The 21,288-nt window shown below is 48.6% G+C and overlaps 1 protein-coding gene across 6 annotated transcripts in view; it reads left to right on the top strand.

Moving 5' to 3' along the window:
• The first annotated feature begins 917 nt into the window (after positions 1–917).
• Positions 918–21,288, top strand: part of USP48 (ubiquitin specific peptidase 48) — a 107,029-nt gene continuing 86,658 nt past the window's right edge. For all 6 annotated transcript variants that reach the window (XR_005451053.1, XM_038746147.1, XM_038746150.1 and 3 more), the window contains exons 1-3: positions 918–1,074; positions 17,486–17,606; positions 19,294–19,450. Coding sequence is in view for 5 of the 6 variants with exons in the window: in XM_038746147.1 (XP_038602075.1) it covers positions 941–1,074; positions 17,486–17,606; positions 19,294–19,450 (412 nt within the window). In the remaining variant the exon portion in view is untranslated. The remainder of the gene's footprint in view (positions 1,075–17,485; positions 17,607–19,293; positions 19,451–21,288) is intronic.

Here is a 21,288-nt window from a genome sequence, read left to right on the forward strand (position 1 = left end):
GTTGCCTCATCCGTAAAATGGGGATGAAGACTGTGAGCCCCCCATGGACAGCTTGATGACCTTGTAACCCCCCATCCCCAGCGCTTAGAACAGTGTTTTGCGCATAGTAAGCGCTTAATAAACACCACCATTATCATTATTATTGTTATCAGCGGTGTGACTTTGGGTTAGTCACTTCACTTCTCTGTGCCTCAGTGACCTCATCCGTAAAATGGGGATGAAGGCTGTGAGTCCCCCCTCCCCCGTGGGACAACCTGATCACCTTGTAACCTCCCCGGGGCTTAGAACGGTGCTTGGCACGTAGTAAGCGCTTAATAAATACCATGATTAACAGTGCTTTGCACATAGTAAGCGCTTAATAAATGCCATTATATATATACATATATATAATATATTATATATAATATATAAATATATATAATATATAATATAATATATATAGATATATATATTAATTATGACGATTATTAGTCTTATTGTAATTCTAAGTGAGGCCTAGCGCGCGGAAGTTCCGGGGTTTGGCCAAGGCGCTGAGGCTGCCGGGTAGGCGCATGCGCTTGGGCGAGGAGGCCATTCCCAACGACCGGGCTGGGTTCAGCCCTGCGCTCTGCAGGAGGAGGAGGAGGAGGAGGAGGAAGGGAGGAGGAGGAAGAGGAAAGAGGAGGAGGAAGAGGAGGAGAAAGAGAAAGGGGAGGAGGAGGAGGGGGGCAGGTGAGCGGCGGGGCAGTGGCCTTTCCCCCCTTGCTGGCAGGTGTGGGCAGGACCGGTCCCGGCGGCCTTGGCCTAGCAGGAGCAGGCCCGGCTCCCCCAGCCATCCACCCATCCCTCCTTGGTTCCCGGGTCCCCCCTCCATCCCTTGGGGATCCCCCCTCCGTCCCTTGGGGATCCCTTGGGGATCCCTCGGGGGATCCGTCGGGGATCCGCCCCCCATCCCCCGGCCATGGCCCCGCGGCTGCAGCTGGAGAAGGCGGCCTGGCGCTGGGCGGACACGGTGCGGCCCGAGGAGGTGGCGCAGGAGCACATCGAGGCGGCCTACCGCATCCGGCTGGAGCCCTGCGTACGGGGAGTCTGCAGGTAAGGGACCCCGGACTCCGGACCCCCAGCCCCCGGCCCCCCGGCCCCCCGGACCCCCAGCCCCCGAGGCGCGGAGCCCCTCCTCCGGCGGCCCTCGCCTCCCTCCGCAACCTCCTCGTTGCCCTGCCCCGCCCGCCGACTCCCCCTGACCCTTTTTCCTTTCTTTTCCTTCCCCTTCCCTTCCTTTCCTTTCCCTTTCTCTTCTTTTCCTTTCTTTCCTTTTCTTTCCATCACTTCCTTCCCTTTTCTCTCCTTTTCTTTCCTCCACTTCTTCCCTTTTCTCTCCTTTTCTTTTCTCCACTTCTCCTTCCCTTTTCCTTTCTCTTCTTTTTTACTTTCCTTTCCTCCCCCTCTCCTTCCCTCTTCCCTTCTTTTCTTTCCTTCCTTTCCTTTCTCTTCTTGTTTTACTTTTCTTTCCTTTCCTCCCCTTCTCCTTCCCCCTTCTCTTCTTTCCTTGCCTTCACTTCCCTTTTCTCTCCTTTAATTTCCTCCACTTCTCCTTCCCTTTTTCTTTCTCTTGTTTTTTCTTTTCTCTCCTTTCCTTTTCTCTCCTTTCCTTGCTTTCCCTTTTCTCTCCTTTAATTTTCTTTCCTCCCCTTCTTCCCCTTTTCCTCCCTCTTCTCTTCTTCCCTTCTCTTCCCTTCCCCTTTCTCTTCTTTTCCTTTCTTTCCTTTCCTTCACTTCTTCCCTTTTCTCTTCTTTTCTTCACTTCTTCCCTTTTCTCTTCTTTTCTTTCCTTTCCTCCACTTCTCCTTCCCTTTTCCTTTCACTCCTTTTTTCTTTTCTATCCTTCTCTTTCCTCTCATTTCCTGTCCTTCCCTTCCCTTTTCTCTCCTTTAGTTTCTTTTCCTTTCTTTTCCTCGCCTTCTCCTTCCCCTTCCCTCTTCTCTCCTTTCCTCTCCTTTCCTTTCCTCCCCTTTAGTCTCCTTTTCTTTCCTTCCCTTCTCCCTCCTTCCTTCCCTTCCTTCCTTTTTCCAGAGGCTTTCCCTCCCCATCCCCTCCTGCCTCCCCGGGTCCGTGGGCAGGTAGGACCCGGGGATCCCGGCCTCCTGCTGCTGCAAACTGAGCCACCCTCACCGGCCTCTTGCTCCTCCACCTCACGACCCCGGAACCACTCGTTTTCGAAGCCCCCCGGAAATCACACCTCTTCTAGGTGGCTTTCCCGGATTTACTCATCTACCCATCTTAATCCTCCCTCTGGCCAGTGCGGCCCCCCAGCACTTAAGTGCCCACAACCCAGTCAGTCAGTGGAATTTGAGTGCTTTATTCATTGAGTACTTGCTGTATGCAGGACACTGTACTAAGCTCTCGGGAGAGTACAATATAGAGTTGTTAGACACCCACCCCCCACAGCATTTACGTTCATATCTCCTTCACCTCCTCCAGTCTGCAGTTGATATCAGAGTCTGTTTCCTCTCCTGGATTGTAAACTCCTCGAGGGCAGGGATTCTGTCTCCTAACTCCATTGTACACTCCCAAGCGCTGTACAGGAAAAGTGCTCAGTAAAGGTGATGGATTGATTGATTTGTGTCTCCTCTCTTACTCTATCCATGTCAGAGGAGTTTTCTGAGGAGGAGAAGATGTGCTCCCAGCCCTCAGAGAGGAGGGAATCGCTCCCTGCCAGAGAGCGCAGACGGGCATCAGTACTTTAGGGGGCATGAAGGAAGCGGAATGTGAGGGAGTTAAGTGAGCATGGGGCCTCCTTGACTCTGTCCTCCGAGTTATTAGTGATAAAGGTGGTATTTATGAAGTGCTTATGTGTCAAGCACTTTTCTAAGTGCTGGGCTAGGTACAAGCTAATTATTTGATTAGTAATGGCATTTGTTAAGTGCCTACTATGTGCGAAGTACTGTCCTAAGCGCTGGGTGGGGATACAAGGTGATCAGGTTGTCCCACGAGGGGCTCACAGTCTTAATCCTCATTTTACAGATGTGGTCAGTGAAACCCAGAGAAGTTAAGTGACTTGCCCAAAGTCCCACAGCTGACAGGTGGCGGAGGCGGGATTAGAACCCATGACCTCTGGCTCCCAAGCCCATACTCTTCCCACTGAGCCACGCTGTTTCTCTAATAATTCAGGGCACATCGCCCTGCTCCCCAAAAAACTCCAGGGCTTGCCCATCCTCTGCCAAATCAAACTAAAACTCTTCACCATTGGTTTAATGCAGTCCATCACCTTGTCCCCTCTTACCTCATTTCACTTTTCTCCTTCTCCCAGACTAATCCCCACTTTTCCTCATCTCCCACTCCCTTCTTCGTCGCCCTGACTTGCTCCCTTTGCTCTTCCCCCCTCCCAGGCCCACAGCATTTTATTTATTTGTACTGATGACTGTAATCCCCCCCCCCCTCCAGACTGTAATCTCATTGTGGACAGGGAATGTCACTGTTGGTGTATTGTACTTTCCCAAGCGTTTAGTACTCTGCACGCAGTAAGTGCTCAGTAAATATAGTTGAATGAAGGTTGGGCAAATCCCTCTCCCCATGGGGCTCACAGTATTAATACCCATTTTACAGTGGAAGTAACTTAGGCACAGAGAAGTGAAGTGACTTTGCCCAAGGTCACACAGCAGACAAGTGGCGGAGCCAGAATTAGAACCCGGGTCCTTCGGACTCCAGGCCTGGGCTGTATCCACTAGGCCATGTTGCTTCCCCGCTGAAGTGAGTTGAAATGCGCCCCACCGTGTCCCGCATTCCTGGAGGCATCTGCAGACTGGGCTGTGGCTCCAGGCGGGACCCCATTCCCCCCTTGGATCGGGGCGCCTGGGTGAGCACATTCTCCTAATCCAGGTGTCCCGCACAGCGAGGGCCCTCCCAGCAGGTCTTCCGGTGAGGAACCCACAAGTGGAAGAAGCAGAGAAGCAGCGTGGTTCAGTGGAAAGAGCCCGGGCTTTGGAGTCAGAGGTCATGGGTTCAAATCCCACTCTGCCACTTGTCAGCTGTGTGACTTTGGGCAAGTCGCTTCACTTCTCTGGGCCTCAGTTACCCCATCTGTAAAATGTGGAGTAAAGCTGTGAGCCCCCCCGTGAGACAACCTGATTACCTTGTAACCCCCAGCGCTTAGAACAGTGCTTTGCACATAGTAAGCACTTAACAAATACCATTATTATTATTATTATTATTATTATTATTATTAGCGCTGGGGTGGACACAGGCAAATTGGGTTGGACACAGTCCCTTTCCCACGTGGATCTTGGTAGTTGGGTCTGTACCCCTTAAGCACTTGGTATTCACCGTACTGTGCTTGTGTATCTATCCTTATTCTCTGCCACTTTCCCTCTATGTAATTTTATTTTAATGTGCGTCTCCCCCTGTAAACTGTAAGCTCCTTATGGGCAGGGATAGTGACTGCCAACTCTGCATCGTACTCTCCCAAGCGCTTGGCACAGTGCCGTGCACACGGTAAGCCCTCAGTACGTACCACTGATTGCCAGGTGTGCACTCAGTGGAGTGGCACCATTGGTTTTGCCCCTCTCTTGGGCAGGAAGGGGAGCCTCACCAGCCCACCCCGGCCTTTTATCTGAAAGACTTAGGAGGAGCCAAGAAGGCAGCTCTACCTCTTGGCCCTTGCCAGCTGCGACTCGAGTGCCCGGGGCCCGAGCAGCCCAAATCAGAGCTGGGGTTTCGGGGAGTGGGTGAGAGTCAGGCGCGAGTGAGGATTGGTAGCCCGGAGTCACGGCTGCAGCGGTGGGGCTTGGGTGGTCATCAATCGTATTTATTGATCCTGTGGAGTGGTCCTGTGGTCCTGTGGTGGTCTTGTGGAGTGTACGATTGGGGGGTGAGGGGGAGGCAGGCGGGAGATGCCTCGTGTGTGGGTGGAGGGGGCACAGAGACGAGGTGGCGGACACGGAGGCTTCCTCTTCTTTTCCCTTCCCTCTGCCCTTCTCCTCCACTTATTAATCAGTCAGTGGCATTTGAACGCTTGCTGTGTGCAGAATGCTACTGAGCACTTGGGAAAGTACAGTACAGTAAGAGTACTTAATAATAATAATAATAATGGCATTTGTTAAGCACTTACTATGTGTTCTAAGCGCTGGGGGATACAAGGTGATCAGGCTGTCCGGCGCGGGGCTCACAGTCATCATTCCCATTTTACAGATGAGGTAACTGAGGGTCTGAGAAGTTAAGTGGCTTGCCCAAGGTCACACCGCAGACATGGCGGAGCCAGAATTTGAACCCACAACCTCTGAATCCAAAGCCCGTGCTCTTTCCACGGAGCCATGCTGCTTCTCGTGGTGCTTTTCTACTTGCCTAGAAGTGTGGGCAGAAAGGTCCCTGCCCGCACGGAATTTACAGTCTGGAGGGGGAGATAGATTGGAGAAATGATAGAATGTAAGGATGTGTACATAACTGCTGTGGGGCTGGGATGCGTATCAGAGTGCTTAAGGGGTACACAGACAAGTGCGTGGCGTGACGCAGAAGAAAGGGCGGATAGGAGAAAGTAAGGGCTTAGGGAAGGCTTTTCGGGGGGCGTGATTTTTAGGAGTACTTTGAAGCTGGGAAGATTGGTGGACTGTTGGATATGACGGGGGAGGAGTTTCAGGCCAGGGGGAAGGCCTGGGCTAGGCGAGCTGGAGTTAGGGTAGGTTGGCATTAGAAGAGCGATGAGTGCAGGATGGGTGGTAATAGGAGATTGGCACGGTTGGAGAGGCAGGAGGGTGCTGATTGAGGGCCTTAAGGCTGATGGAAAGGCTCTTCTGCTGGATGCAGCGCTGCGTGGGAAACCGCTGCAGGTTCTTGAGAAGTGGGGAGATGTGGGCTGAATAGTTTGTCAGAAAAATGATCCGGGCAGCAGAGTGAAGTATGGACTGGACAGGAGGAAGGGAGATCAGTGAGGGTGCAAGTCAGTATCCACATGCTTGGATCAGTTTAGCTGGGGGTCGGCGGCAGGACAGTGAGAAGGTTAGCGGCAGAGGAGAGGAGGGTGCGGGCTGGGCTGGAGAAGGAGAGAAGGGAGGTGAGGTAGGAGGGGGCGAAGTAATGGAGAGTTTTGAAAACGAGAGTGAGGAATTTTTGCTTGCTTTGAAGGTTGATAGGCAACCACTGGAGATTTCTGAGGAGGGGAGTGACATGCCCAGGGCATCAGAGATAATCCGGGCAGCGGAGTGAAGTATAGATTGAAGCCGGTAGAGATAGGAAGATAGGTGATCAGAAAGGAGGCTGATGCAGTAATCCAGTCGGGATAGGATGCGAGATTGAACCAGAAATTTGGATGGAGAGGAAATGGTGGATCTTGGCGATGTTGTGGAGGTGAGACCGGCAGGTGTGGTGACGGGTTGGGTGTGTGGGGTGAATGAGAGAGCGGAGTCAAGGATGACACCAAAGCTCCAGGCTTGTTCATTCATTCATTCAGTCGTATTTATTGAGCACTTACTTTGTGCAGAGCACTGTACTAAGCACTTGGGAAGTACAAGTTGGCAACATATAGAGACGGTCCCTACCCAATAACGGGCTCACAGTCTAGAAGGGGGAGACAGACAACAAAACAAAACATGTGGACAGGTGTCAAGTCATCAGAACAAATAGAAGTAAAGCTAGATGCACGTCATTAGCAAAATAAATAGAATAGTAAATGTGTACAAGTAAAATAAATAGAGTAATAAAACTGTACAAACATATATACAGGTGCTGTGGGGAGGGGAAGGAGTAGGGCAGGGGGATGGAGAGGGGGAGAGGAAGGAGTGGGGGCTCAGTCTGGGAAGGCCTCCTGGAGGAGGTGAGCTCTCAGTAGGGCTCTTCTCCCTTGTGCCGTCTACAGTGATGGGAAAGTAGGGGAGAGGACAGGGTTTGGGAGGGAAAACAAGGAGCTCAGTCTTAGACATGTTGAGTTTTAGAGAGCGGGCAGACGTCCAGATGGAGATGTCCTGAAGGCAGGAGGAGATGCGACCCTGGAGAGAGGGGGAGAGAGCAGGGGCGGAGATGTAGGTTTGGGTGTCATCAGCGTAGAGATGATAGTTGAAACCGTGGGAGTGAATGAGTTCCCTGAGGGAGTGAGTGTAGATAGAGAACGGAAGGGGATCAAGAACTGACCCTTGAGGAATCCGTACAGTAAGGGGATGGAAGAGGGAGGGAGGAGCCCACAAAGGAGACTGAGAATGAATGGCCAGAGAGATGAGGTGAACCAGGAGAGGATGGAGTCTGTGAAGCCAAGATTGGTTAGATAGCGTATTTAGGAGAAGGGGGTGATCCACAGTGTCGAAGGCAGCTGAGAGGTCGAGGAGGATTAGAATAGAGTACCATTGGATTTGGCAAGAAGGAGGTCATTGGTGACCTTTGAGAGGGCAGTTTTGGTGGAGTGTAGGGTATGGAAGCCAGAGTGGAGGGGGTCTAGGAGAGAGTTGGAGTTGAGGAATTTGAGGCAATGCGTGTAGACGATTCGTTCTAAGAGTTTGGAAAGGAAGGGTAGGAGACAGGGTGATAACTAGAAGGGGCAGTGGGGTCAAGAGAGGGTTTTTTTAGGATGGGAGAGACGTGGGCATGTTTGAAGGCAGAGGGGAAGGAACCAGTGGAGAGTAAGCGTTTGAAGATGGAAGTTGAGGGGAGGAGGGAAGGGGCCAGAGTTTTCATAAAATGAGAGGGAATGGGTTCAATCTGCACTTGTTTCTTGTTCCTGGTGACATTGAAGGGGCTACTCCCTCCATTGTCCTATTCAGGGGAGTTGGGTTCAGCCTGAAGACCCGGCTGAGGAAACCTCCCACACGAGCAGTCACCTGTTCCAGCTCCTCGGGCACTCATGCCGGGGGGGCGGCCAGGGCCCTGATTTTCTTCGGCCACCACGGCCCGCTCCATCCAGACGGGCTCGCGTGGTTGGACCGCTGTCCCCTGATTCCCTGATGATGTTCTAGCCTGAACGGGTGGGGAAAGCCGACGCGCCCTTGCCATGTCCTGTGTCAATCGGCTCCAGACTTCTTTGGCAGCAGGAATTGGGGAAGAGGGAAGCAGCACTGCCTAGATGAGAGGGCATTGGCTTGGGAATCACAGGGACCTGGATTCTCATCCCAGTTCCACCGTTTGTCTCCAGTGTGATCTTGGGCAAGTCATTTCACTTCTCTATGCCTCAGTTACCCCATCTGAAAATAGGGATTAAGACTGTGAGCCCTGTGTGAGACAGGGGCTGCATCCAACCCAATTATCTTTAATAATAATTGTGGTATTTGTTACTGTGTGTCAGGCACTGTTCTGAGCTCTGGGGTGGATACGGGAAATCAGGTTGGGGGTGGGATGGATTTTTGAAGTTGCGGTGGGGCAGGGCTCTCTGGGCGGAGAGTCCTTGGGCCCTGAGATTGTAGCCCCTGAGCCCAGGCCACAGCTTGGTGGGGGATGAGGGATGGAGCCCCCTCTGAGCCCCCTTGTCATGGTGACCGGTCAGTCAGTCAAGGGAGGAGGTCTGTTGTGTGCCTACTGTGTGCTGAGCGTCGTCGGGGGTATTTATTGAGGGCTTACTATGTGCTGAGAGCTCTGTGCTAAGCACTTGGAAGAGTACAATACAACAGAATTGGTAGAAGTGATCCCTGCCTCCAGGAGCCTTACGGTCTACAGACGGGCCACCTTAGCATTGGGCCAGCGGGGAGGCCACAACCACTTTGGGGTCTATTCCTTAAGCTTCATGGTGGCCCAAAACAACCGAGCGCTGAAGCGCCCTTTTTTTATTTTATGTTTTTGGCGTGCACGTTTAAATGGGCACGGCGCAGTGGTTGAGCTTTAAAGCCTGATTATTAAAATCAGTCAATCAATCATATTTATTGAGCGCTTACTGTGTGCAGAGCACTGTACTAAGCTCTTGGGAAGTACAAGTTGGCAACATATAGAGACGGTCCCTACCCAACAGTGGGCTCACAGTTAAAATGGAGGCGACTTTCCAGTGGGATGTTTTTCCAGACTTTCTTTGAACTCCGAAGTAATAATAATAATGATGACATTTGTTAAGCGCTTACCATGTGCAAAGCACTGGGGAAGACACAAGGTGATCAGGTTGTCCCACATGGGGCTCACAGTCTTCATCCCCATTTTACAGATGAGGTAACTGAGGCACAGAGAAGTTAAGTAACTTGCCCAAAGTCACACAGCTTGCAAGCGGCGGAGTCGGGATTTGAACCCATGACCTCCGACTCCCAAGCCCGTGCTCTTTCCAAGTACTCCTGAGCTTCTTATTTTTCAAATCTCTGATCAGACCTGTGCCCATTTGGTAGCGGGTGTTCTAGGAGGGATCGTGCCAAACAACTGTATTGTACTCTCGCAGTCAATCAATCAGTGGTTTTGAGTGCTCACGGTGCGCAGAACATTGTACTAAGCACTTGGGAGAGTACAGAAGTACAGAATAGAGAAGCAGCGTGGCTCAGTGGCTAGAGCACAGGCTTGGGAGTCAGAGGTCATGGGGTCTAATCCCTGCTCCTCCACTTGTCTGCTGTGTGACTTTGGGCAAGTCACTTAACTTAGTTCCCTCATCTGTAAAATGTCGATTTAAGACTGTGAGCCCCACGTGGGATGATCTCATTGCCTTGTATTCCCACCTCCCCCCAGTACTTAGAACAGTGCTTGGCACATAGAGCTTAAACAAATACCATTATTATTATTATTATTATTATTATTATTATTATTATTAATACAGGACAGTGGAGTCGGTAGACTTGTTCCCCGCCCACAGTGAGCTTACCGTCAAGATGGGGAGACCGATGATAAAAATAATGGCTGAGGAACTGAAGGCGGAGTGAATAAAGGGTGCAAATTCAAGTGCAAGCATTACTACAGTATTCTGCACCCGGGGAAGTGTTCAGTACATTCCATAGATTGATGGTTTGACATAGAGGGGCTGAGGCCAACCCTCCCACTAATTTCTTGGGCAGATCTATGTGCTGAGGCCCAGTCCTCAGGGAAAAGATGATTGGCAGAGGTGTTGATCCTCTTTGAAGCTTGATTTCTTGGGTTCCCCCACCCCTGGAGCGACAATGAGCAGCCCACTCTGTGGTCTGGAAAACTTTCCTCAGGAAAGACACCGCTTTTAACCAAAAGAGCTCAGAGAACGTGTAGAGGTCTCTTGTTTTTTTTATTTATTTATGCCTTTTTTCTCCACCTACAGAATAGACATTTTATACCTGAGAACCATATTGATGCGTAATTCCCTCTACCATATATTAGTGCAGTGGCCCTCATGGACTTGACAGCATTCAGTTGGGTCTTTGTTGAGGCCCGCCTGTTGCTCTACCCACCGAGCTTCTGGGAGAAAAAGGAGCCAGGATCACAGCCCCTGCTCCTTAAAGGTCATCCGGGGGCTTTGTTTTCCTTATTTTAATGTTGGCCTCCTCTTGTAATAATGATAATGACATTTGTTAAGCTCTTACTATGTGTAAAGTACTACTCTAAGTGCTGGGTTAGAAACAAGCCAATCAGGTTGGATACAATCCCTGTCCCAAATGGGGCTCACAGTCTCAATTCCCGTTTTACAGAAGAGATAACTGAGGCACAGAAAAGTCGTGACTCGCCCAAGGTCACAAAGCATGCTAAGTGCTAGGACAGATACATGTTAATAATAATAATAATAATAATAATGGCATTTGTTAAGCGCTTACTATGTGCAAAGCACTGTTCTAAGCACTGTTAATCAGATCAGGGGCATAGTACCTGTCCTATATGGGGCTCACAGTCTAAGTGGACGGGAGAACAGGCATTTTTCAAAATCCTCATTTTACAGTTGAGGAAATGGAGGCCCAGAAAATTAAGTGATAATAATAACGATGGTATTTGTCAAGTGCTTACTATTTGCTAGGCACTGTACTAAGCACTGGGGTGTTTGCAAGCAAATGAGGTTGGATGCAGCCCCTGCCCCACATGGAGCGCACAGTCTTAATCCCCATTTTACAGATGAGGTAAGCGAGGCACAGGGAAGTTAAGCGTCTTGCCCAAGGCCACACAGCAGACAAGCGGAATTAGAACCCATGACTTTGATTCCCAGGCCTGTGTTCTATCCACTACGCCATGCTGCTTCCCAGGTGACTTGCCCAAGGTCACAGAGCAATCAGTCAATCAATCAATCGTATTTATTGAGCACTTACTGTGTGCAGAGCACTGTACTAAGTGCTTGGGAAGTACAAGTTGGCAACATATAGAGACAGTTCCTACCCAACAGTGGGCTCACAGTCTAAAAGGGGGAGACGGAGAACAAAATCAAACATACTAACCAAATAAAATAAATAGAATAGATATGTACAAGTAAAATAAATAAATAGAGTAATAAATATGTACAAAGCAAGTGATGGAGCTGGGATTAGAACCCAGGTCCTCCGACTCCCAGTCCCATGCTCTTTCCATTAGGCCACACTGATTCCCAAAGTGTCACTTTGATCCAGCACATAACGGGACATGGAGTTGAGCTGTAAACTCCTCGGCAGCAGAGATTGTGTCTTCTAAATCACCGTGCTCTCCCAAGCTCCTAGTACAATGCTTACTCTGACCGTTGGGTTTTCGTTTATGTTAGCACGAAAACATTGTGACCTAAAAACATCCTCTGATATGTTTGGGAAAAGAAAATGTCTATTTGTTATCTTCGTACGCACTCCAGTAGACTGGCAAGCTCCTTGGGGTCAGGGTTAGCATCTACCAACGCTCTTTTATGGTACTTTCCCAAGCACATAATGCAGTGCTCTGCACACAATAAGCGCTTAATGGTAAAAAATAACCATAATCGGGGTATTTCAATGAATCATTCATATTTATGCAGCGCTTACTGTGTGCAGAACACTGTACTAAGACTGTGAGCTCCATGTGGGACAGGGGCTGCATCCAACCTCATTTGCTTGCAAACACCCCAGTGCTTAGTACAGTGCCTGGCACATAGTAAGCGCTTAACAAATACCATAAGCAGCGTGGCTCAGTGGAAAAGAGCAAGGGCTTCGGAGTCAGAGGTCATGGGTTCAAATCCCTGCTCCACCAATTGCCAGCTGTGTGACTGGAAGGTATTGACCCACGGGGGAACAGTGAGCGACCCAAGTGCTCCCCCAAGAAGGGCTAGAAACAGCGTGGCCCTGTGGAAAGAGCCTGGGCCTCGGAGTCAGAGGACCTGGGTTCTAATCCTGGCTCTGCCAAATGCTTGCTGTGTGACCTTGAGCTAGTCACTTAACTTCTCTGTGCCTCAGTTCTCCTTTTTCCCCCTCCCACTTAGATTGTGAGGTCGGTGTAAATGATTACTTCGTGTGTCTGACAGCATTTTCAAACAGTCCTATTTATTGAGTGCTTCCTGTGTGCAGAGCACTGTACTAAGCACTGTGGAGAGTACAACATAATGGAGTCGGTAGACCCGCTTCCTGCCCACGCGCTTGCAGTTTAGGGGGGAGATATTAATCTAAATTAGTAAATTACAGCTATATACATAAGTGCCATGGGCTGAGAGAGGAGTGAATAAAGAGCACGGATCGAAGTGCATTTACTTGTTAAGGTCGTTGGTGTCTCCTATAAAAATGACCTCTCCTGTTAATGATAATAATGATAGTATTAAGCATGTACTATGTGCCAAGCACTGAAGTAAGCACTAAGGTAGATACAATATAGGCAGATTAGACCAAGTCCCTGTCACACCTGAAGTTTACAGTCTAAGTACGAGGGAGACCAGCTATGCCATCCCCATTTTTCAGGTGAGAAAACTGAGGTACAGAGAAGTTAAGTGACTTACGTAAGATCACACAACAGGCAGGTGGCAGAGCCAGAATTAGAACCCAGGACCTCGGACTCCCAGGCCCAAGCTGTTTTCACTAGGGCACGCTTCTTTTCTAATGGTTTGTAGCCCAGCAGTCGCCCGTTGTAACCTTTCAGTGCTGTCCTGGCATTGCTGAATTTTAATGCCCGCATTCCGTAGTGTGCACGTGTGTTGGGTGGACACAGGGCTATTGTCCAGGCACTGGGCACCTAACAGTTCCACCCGCACGTGCAAGATTTAATACCCGTGACCTCAAAACTTGTTTTCAAAGTCGCTGTTGCCATTGCAGAAAAGACAGGTCCAAAGCAGCACAGCCTAGTGGAAAGAGCCCGGTCCCGGGAGAGAGAGGACCTGGTTGCTAATTCCAGTTCTGCCAATTGCTTGCTTTGTGACCTTGGATAAGTCGCTTAATTTCTCTGTGCCTCAGTTCTGTTTCTCCCTCCTACTTAGACTGCAAGCCCCTTGCAAGATAGGGACTGTGTCCAACCTGTTTAACTTGTATCTACCTCAGTGCTTCGAACACTAAGTGCTTAACGAATACTATTTTTTTTTTTTAAAAAAGAAGCATTTGAGTCTGGCAGGTGAATTAGAAGGGCTGAAATTTCCGAATTTAAGGGAGCATCCAATTGGCATTTGCTCAGCGTCTAGTTGGGCAGGGCCAGCAGTGCGGAGACTAGAGAATAATCGGAGTGAGGCTTACGCCAGTGGTGGATTGGAAAGATTGCCTAGTATTTTTTTTTTAATGACATTTTGTTAAGCGCTTACTATGTGCAAAGCACTGTTCTAAGCGCTGGGGGGATACAATGTGATCAAGTTGTCCCACGTGGGGCTCACAGTCTTAATCCCCATTTTTACAGATGAGGTAACTGAGGCTCAGAGAAGTTAAGTGACTTGCCCAAGGTCACACAGCAGACGTGAAGTGAAGAGCAAACTGAGGTTCGGGCCCCACCGTTTTTAGGTTAGCCGTTGGCCTGAACGCCTGCAGGAGGACTTGCCGGAGGGTTCCACCATGGACAACTTCCATATTCTTATGGTATTTGCTAAGCACTTACAATGTGCCAGGCATTGTACTAAGCACCACGGTAGATACAAGGTATTCAGGTTGAACGCATTCCATGTCCCACTTGGGGCTCACAGTCTCAATCCCCATTTTGCAGTTGAGGTAACTGAGGCCCAGAGAAGTGAGTTGACTTGCCCCAGGTCACAGAGCAGACAAGTGGCAGAGCCGGGATTAGACACGTTCCCTGCCCACAACGAAGTGGTTGAGAATATCCTGAAGACTGGGTTGAAGTCACCTCCAAAGCTTATGGCAGGGTGCGGGGGGTTGGCCAAGTCATCATGGGCCAGGCTTGGGAGGGTCTGACAAGACCGTGCAGGTCACTCTAACCAACTCTGTTAGAGTGTACTTTCCCAAGCACTTAGTACAGCGTTCTGCACACAGTAAGCATTCAGTAAAAACGATCGCTTGATCTCAAAGTCATTGTGGACCAGTTTTGGAAGGGTTTTATAGGACCATGCGGGCTTTCTTGAAGTCATGGAGGGCCAGGCTTGGAGGGGTCTGACAAAACCACGGACATCATTCACTGTGGGCTGGGAAAATGTCTACCAACTCCATGCTAGTGTACTCTGCCAAGTGCTTAGTACAGTGCTCTACACATAGTAAGTGCTCAGTAAATGTCAACTCCCATCCAACCCATCTCCACCCCTGTGCCGCTCCCACCCCTCCTCCCCGACAGCCTTCCCTTCTCAGCCTTCCCTCCTTGCATGGACACACAATGACTCTCCCCCCTTCAAAGCCTTATTGAAGGTACATTTCCAAGAGGCCTTCCCAGACTAAACCTTCTTTTCCTATTCTTATCTCCTTTCCATGACACCCTGACTTGCTCCATTTATTCATCACCCCAGCCCCACAGCATTTACATACATATCCGTAATTTATATCACCGTCCATCTCCCCTCAACACTAAGCTTGTTGTGGGCAGGGAACGTGTCTCATAATGTTATATTGTACTCTCCCAAGTGCTTAGTTCAGTGCCCTGCACACAGTAAGCACTCAGTAACTGCGACTGACAGAGTAAGCGCTCAGTAAGTAGCAGTGATTGATTGGGGTGAGAATCCAAGGGCTTAAGGGGTCTGCAGCCCAGGGGAGGGTGGCTAGGGGAAATAAAGGGATTAGTCCGGAAAGGCCGAAAGCAGTTGTTGGAGTTTAAGAAGCCTTGGGTGGGGAGAGGAAACTTTCATTCATTCATTCATTCAGTCGTATTTATTGAGCGCTTACTGTGTGCAGAGCACTGTACTAAGCGCTTGGGAAGTACAAGTTGGCAACGTATAGAGACTGTCCCTACCCAACAGCAGGCTCACAGTCTAGAAGGGGGAGACAGACAACAAAACAAAGTATATTAACAAAATAAAATAGAATAAATATGTACAAATAAAATAAATAAATAGAGTAATAAATACATACAAACATATCCCAGCCCTAAACCTCTACAGCTGCCGACAACACGGCTTTCCTGCTTTCTTCTGTGGCCACATCTCTCCTGGACTCCTGGGTCCTGGCTGCCCGTTTTGTCCCCCTTTGTGAGAACCCTCAAATAATCACCTGTTTTCCTCCCATAGTTGGCATCCTTAGAAGGCGCCCGAAAATCCATCCCGAGAGGCTTTTAAAGAAATGTGAATCAATCAATGGTATTTATTGAGCACTTACTGTGTGCAGAGCGCTTGGGAGAGGACAGTACCTGTTCCCTGCTCAATGTGTGGAGCTTAGAGAGCTAATGTGTAAATAAATCTTGGTGAAAGCTAGGTGCTAGGGCTTGAGAAGCAGCATGGCTCAGTGGAAAAGAGCACGGGCTTTGGAGTCAGGGGTCATGGGTTCGAATCCCAGCTCCACCACGTCTGCTGTGTGACCTTGGGCAAGTCACTTAACTTCTCGGAGCCAGTTACCTCATCTGTAAAATGGGGGAAGATGACTGTGAGCCCCACGTGGGACAATCTGATCACCTTGTATCCCTCCCAGCGCTTAGAACAGTGCTTGGCACATAGCGCTTAACAAATGCCATTATTATTATCATTATTATTGAAGACCCTTTCCACACAGGGGTTTACGGTCTTTATTGTTTGCGAGGGAGCAGCTTGGCCCTATAACACAACCTGGGCAAGCAAAGCCCAGATGGCAGCACCCTGCCCGTCTGGGCCCACAGGTTGCACCCTCTCTACCCCTGGGCAGTGCAGGTAAGTACCTCCCCTCCCTCCCCCTCAGGGGATTTCCATTCTTTTGGGAGACTCAGTGCAGCGGTCAGTGGCAGCCTCCCGCATTCATTCATTCAATTGAATTTATTGACCCCAGAACTAACCTGGCCTTTCCTCTATTCAAACTAAGCTGCCAGCCCATCCTTGCCCTTTGCCCCCCAGTCACCCCTGCCCTTGACCTTCCCCCCAGGCCTCTGCTGCTCCTTCCTGGTCCCAACTAGGCAGCTGAGGCTGGGCTGCGGAGTGAGGTCGGGGAAGGGGTAGCTATCCCCACCATTTAAATAAGAAAAACACGAAATGGGTCCCTGGGGGCAGTGGGGGTGGGTGGGTCCTGTGTTGGCTTGCAGAGGGGTGTAGAGGGGAGTGAGTGTGAGGACTCACACTTAAAAAAAGAGAAAGAAAACTGAGAAACCGGGGACATCAGAAAATTGGGGCAGTGAGTTTGGGGAGGGGAGCAGGGAAGTCCAAGGGAGCGAGGTGGGATTTTTGAATGTTGCCTGGAACTTCCCTTGCAAGTTTAGATGTAACATCGACATTGGTTCTGGAATTGAACAGTATAGTGCTCTGCATACAGTAAGCACTCAATAAATGCAATTGAATGAATGAATTGAACCTAATAGATAACTGATCAAACTGTGGGAGCGGAATACCCCACCATACAACTCTCGAGTCCCCAGCCACATTTCCATGGCGAACACCTGTTTTTACGTTATAATAATAATAATGTTGGCATTTAAGTGCTTACTATGTGCCAAGCACTGCTCTAAGCGCTGGGGGGATACAAGGTAATCAAGGTTGTCCCACATGGGGCTCACAGTCTTAATCCCCATTTTACTGATGAGGAAACTGAGGCATAGAGGTTAAGTGACTTGCCCGAAGTCACACAGCTGACAAGTGGCGGAGCCTGGATTAGAACCCATGACCTCCGACTCCCAAGCCCGGGCTCTTTCCACTGAGCCGCGCTGCTTCTCTTATGGCTCCACGGTCTTTGCTCTTGGGTGCTCTGTTTGCCGTCGATGAAAATGGTAGCAGCCGATCAAAGCAGGTGAACCGAACAACCACCACATCTCAAATTGATGAACCTCCACCTTGAAACTGAAAGGATAAGCATAAGTCCAGGTGGACTCTAAACTTCAGGCTCCAGGGCTTTTCAGCTTGACAACAAAAACCAATTGTACTCCCTCTAAAGAAGTTGTGAGTAATGCAGAGAGTCCTTAAAGTGATCCTTTTCTGCAAAAGAAAGACCAGTGGCTATCTGTGATTGGCAATTGTGAACCCACCTTCCCAGGCTAAGGGAGCTATAATGGTCTGACTATAGATGCAGATTTTTGGAGTGGTAGAAGAACAGTCTGGTATGGGGTCAACTTGGGCTGAAATCCCTTTGTTTACTTCCACTTGCTTTTTTCTCAAATACAGAATCCCAGAAAGTTCATCCAGAGCCCTGTCTTTAATGTCATTTCCTAAATCTTCTTTTCTTTGTAGAAGAAACTGTAAAGGGAACCCAAATTGCTTGGTTGGGATTGGCGAACATGTCTGGTTAGGAGAGATAGATGAAAATAGCTTTCACAACATCGACGATCCAAACTCCGAACGGAGGAAAAAGGTAAAAAAAGGGACTCCGTCTCTCTCTGTATTTAACGGTTTGTGTTGATGGGATTTACTGGATGTCATATACTCTGCCTCGTTACCTTAAAGTTACAGAACCTCATATGATCTCGAGAAGCAATTTAGGGAAATCAGCCGTTTCCCGTAACGTGGCTGATGTACTAGATTAGTACGTGTTAGTTTAGACCTCAACTCGCTTTTTCAGCTTATCCTAATTTTGCCATTACCCATCAGGCAGTCTCGCATGCATCATAACTCACTGATAGTTTCACGCAGAAGAGGTAATGACCGAGAAGCCATGCTCTAATGAAATAATGTCTTCCTGTCAGGCTCGCGTGGACCGTTATGTCTCTCCTGTAACAGCAGAGTTTCCCTTGGCTCTGCTACATTAAAGCGAACGACATGATAAAGGTGCAAAAACTAAAGCGGAATTCCAGTACTCTCAGAAATAGCCACTTAGTTTTCCACTTTGATAAAAGGAGCACGGTCCTTAGCGGAAGCAGGTGTGAGAGACTCACCAGCCTCTTTCCCAAGTTGGTCGACGATGGAAGCGTTGCCCTGAAGGGTGGCAGTGCAGGAGCAAGCGAGAGGCTCGTAAAAATGTACCATCCCCTTTCGGGCATTTTCCATCAGTTGCAGTGGCTTTACGGCCCACTCGTACATCGAGACCCCCGATCCCAGACTTCAGCGGCTGTATTAACAAACAGAAATGTCTCAAATTTTCTCCTGAATCAAAAGTCTGTTGTTGTCGTGAAAAAAATATGCGGTAGAATTTATGGCAAAGGAATAAAATGTCACCTAAACTGAATCAAAGGCATTAAAAACCTGTTGCTTCTCAGATGCGTAGGTCATCCCAATTTCAGAAGGCCAACTTCAGTTCAGGATAATGCAATCAATGTGATGCTTCCTTCGTACTACTGACCTCGACTTTTCTCCAAATCAGTAGGATAAAAATGCAAACCTAGTTCGCTCTGAGGCTGTGGTAGCGTGGAATTGCTTCCCAGCTAGTAGGAATGGAGCAGGCACGAGTCTTAAGGATTATCTTGGACCTTGCAGGGTCAGATGATCAGAGCTTATCTGTAGGTGGAAATTACTACCATTGATACAGAAAACGGCTTCATGCTTATCTGGTCTAATACTGCAAATGTAGTATTGGTAGTACTGAAGTATGGGCTAGTGAATATGAATCGAAGCGCTGGTTTTGTGAATTTGAAGAGCTGGCACGGTCTCTCATGCAGCTTCCTTTTTTAAACGTAAGAAAATGTGGACTCCAAGTAGAAGTCTCTTGAAACTCCAAAAATGTTTTGAGGTACTTTCAGTGCAGTTCATTTGGTTGTGGCCCAGTAAGGGAATTGGCTAGTGAAACTATCACTTTCTGTATTTCTCTTTAGCCAGAGTAAACATTGATGAATAAAGAGATGATCTGAGGATGGGAAAGAGATAAAAGCTTTTTGCCACCTCATAGCTGGGGATAATTTTTTTTTAAAATCCCAATTCGGGAGGGGGAAAGTTCGGGAGGGGGAAAGTTCTTCAAATGGCATCCCATTTTCGTTTTATAATTTTTTGTTTTCTCAAGCAGTCTGAAACTGATAAAAATCTGAACATTGATGCCATGATGGAGAAGTTCTTCACCAGCGCCTGATTTCCAGCTGAGATTTTTGTTTTTCTTTTCCCCATTTAAATAGAACACATTTGTGGGCCTGACAAACCTGGGGGCGACCTGCTACGTGAACACCTTCCTTCAGGTGTGGTTTCTCAACTTGGAGCTGCGGCAGGCTCTGTACCTCTGTCCGAGCACGTGTAGTGACTTCATGATGGGGGACGGCATTAAAGAAGACAAAGGTATGTAAAGGAAAGTGGCCCATGGGCGATCTAATTGCTGCCCTGAATAAAGTCACCTGGGGCGTCTAGTGGCTTTTAGAGATGTGATCACCCCATTGCAGTGGGGTCCGGTTCCTTTTCCCTCTTTCAATAGAGTGTTTCCTCAGATCAACATGGGGACATTAGTTCCAGTACCACAATTATTATTATTATTTATGTTATTAAAAGTCGGTAAATTGATAACGCATTCAAAAATGCTTGAGTTCTTCTTGGGTTTTGACCGCCTGCCCCAAGTCACTTGAGGGGTCCACCTCAGCGGGCCTGTCACTTGACCTCCCCCAGCAGCCTCTCGCTGCCCAGGCCTCATGGACGTGTTGTGAAGCAGCAGGGTCGTCCGGGGTGTGGAGGCCTGGGGGAGGGCTGTTGCCATTTTGAGGGTGGAAGAGGAAAGGGACTAGCCATTTCCACCTGAAAATGGCAGGCCCCCCCTTCCCTGGCCTTCACTGCTAAAATTCACAGCATCCCCTTCTTCCCCTTAGGCAGAAAAGGGAACCACACAGAAGAGAGGTAAGGGAACAAACTTGAAAACATGGATAGAAAAATGCAGCATTATAATCCCTCACCTGAGAACTCCAACGGTGAAATCTCAAAAAAGTCTTTTTCTTGAGGAATTGCTTCACCTAAGCCTTTGACCATTAGTCGAGAAGCCATGGATTTTTATCTTAAAAGACACTCCCATATTACTGATAGTAAGAACAATAATTAATAATTTTGGTGTTTGTTAAGCGCTTATGTGCCAAGCACTGTTCTAAGTACTGGGGTAAATCCAAGGTAATTAGGTTGTCCCACGTGGGGCTCATAGTCCTAATTCCCATTTTTCAGATGAGGTAACTGAGGCACAGAGAAGTTAAGTGACTTCCCCAAGATCACACAGCAGACAAGTGGCAGAGCTGGGATTAGAACTCATGTCCTCTGACTCCCAAGCCACTAGGCCACAGTGCTTCTCTACTTAGTGGCAGTAATTCAGACTTTTCCATCCCATGCCACGATATTGCGCATCACCCCTCCATTAAAAAAAAGAACAAAAACCCAAAAGACATATTCAGGTAGCATTCTTGACTTCACAACCGACCCAAAAGATGGAAGAGAGAGGGAGAGAGGGGGGTGAGCTCTGTGAGACGGGAGGGGCCTGGTCACTTCGTTCTTGTAGGGAACAGTTTAGATGGGCCAAACCCCAAACTACTGTCTGGAGATGCCTCCCTGGAAATACCTTCTAACTCCCAGTTGGAGAAAAACAATTGTAAAGCGTGTAAAATTTTTGCATCATGCAAATCTGTACAGCTCTTGTCTGGGATCATGTTCTAAGCATGAGTTTTTACACCTCGAATCCTTTGCATTCTGTTTGTTTGAGATGTAGTGCACTAACACATTCTAGCTCATTTATGACCACGTGGTGTTTTAGAAAGTGGAGCATCACTTCATTTGAAAGTAGAGTGATTCGGAAAGATTTAAACCCCTCCATACTCTTGACTGCTGAAAATGTGTTGGCAGGAGACCACAGTTGGCGTTTGTCTTGACACCCCCTCCCCCTCGCCCTCAAAGGGGCTTAGCTCACTTGAGACAGTTAATAAGTTCATTATAAATTAGCGACAAGTGCATTTAAAAGGCGATATTACTACTGACTTGGGGTATTCTAAGCTCTTTCTCTGTAAACTGTGATGAACAGATGACGTCATGATTCCAGGCAGCCATTGTCACAAGTGATGCTGCCTCAACAGCTGAGGATATTGCATTTGATAGATTATGGATAGTTCATCTAGAGTGAAAAATTCATCCATGTTGACTGTGCAACTCGTATA

The sequence above is a fragment of the Tachyglossus aculeatus genome, chromosome 5 (assembly GCF_015852505.1).
Source record: "Tachyglossus aculeatus isolate mTacAcu1 chromosome 5, mTacAcu1.pri, whole genome shotgun sequence".
Classification (NCBI taxonomy): Eukaryota; Metazoa; Chordata; class Mammalia; order Monotremata; family Tachyglossidae; genus Tachyglossus; species Tachyglossus aculeatus.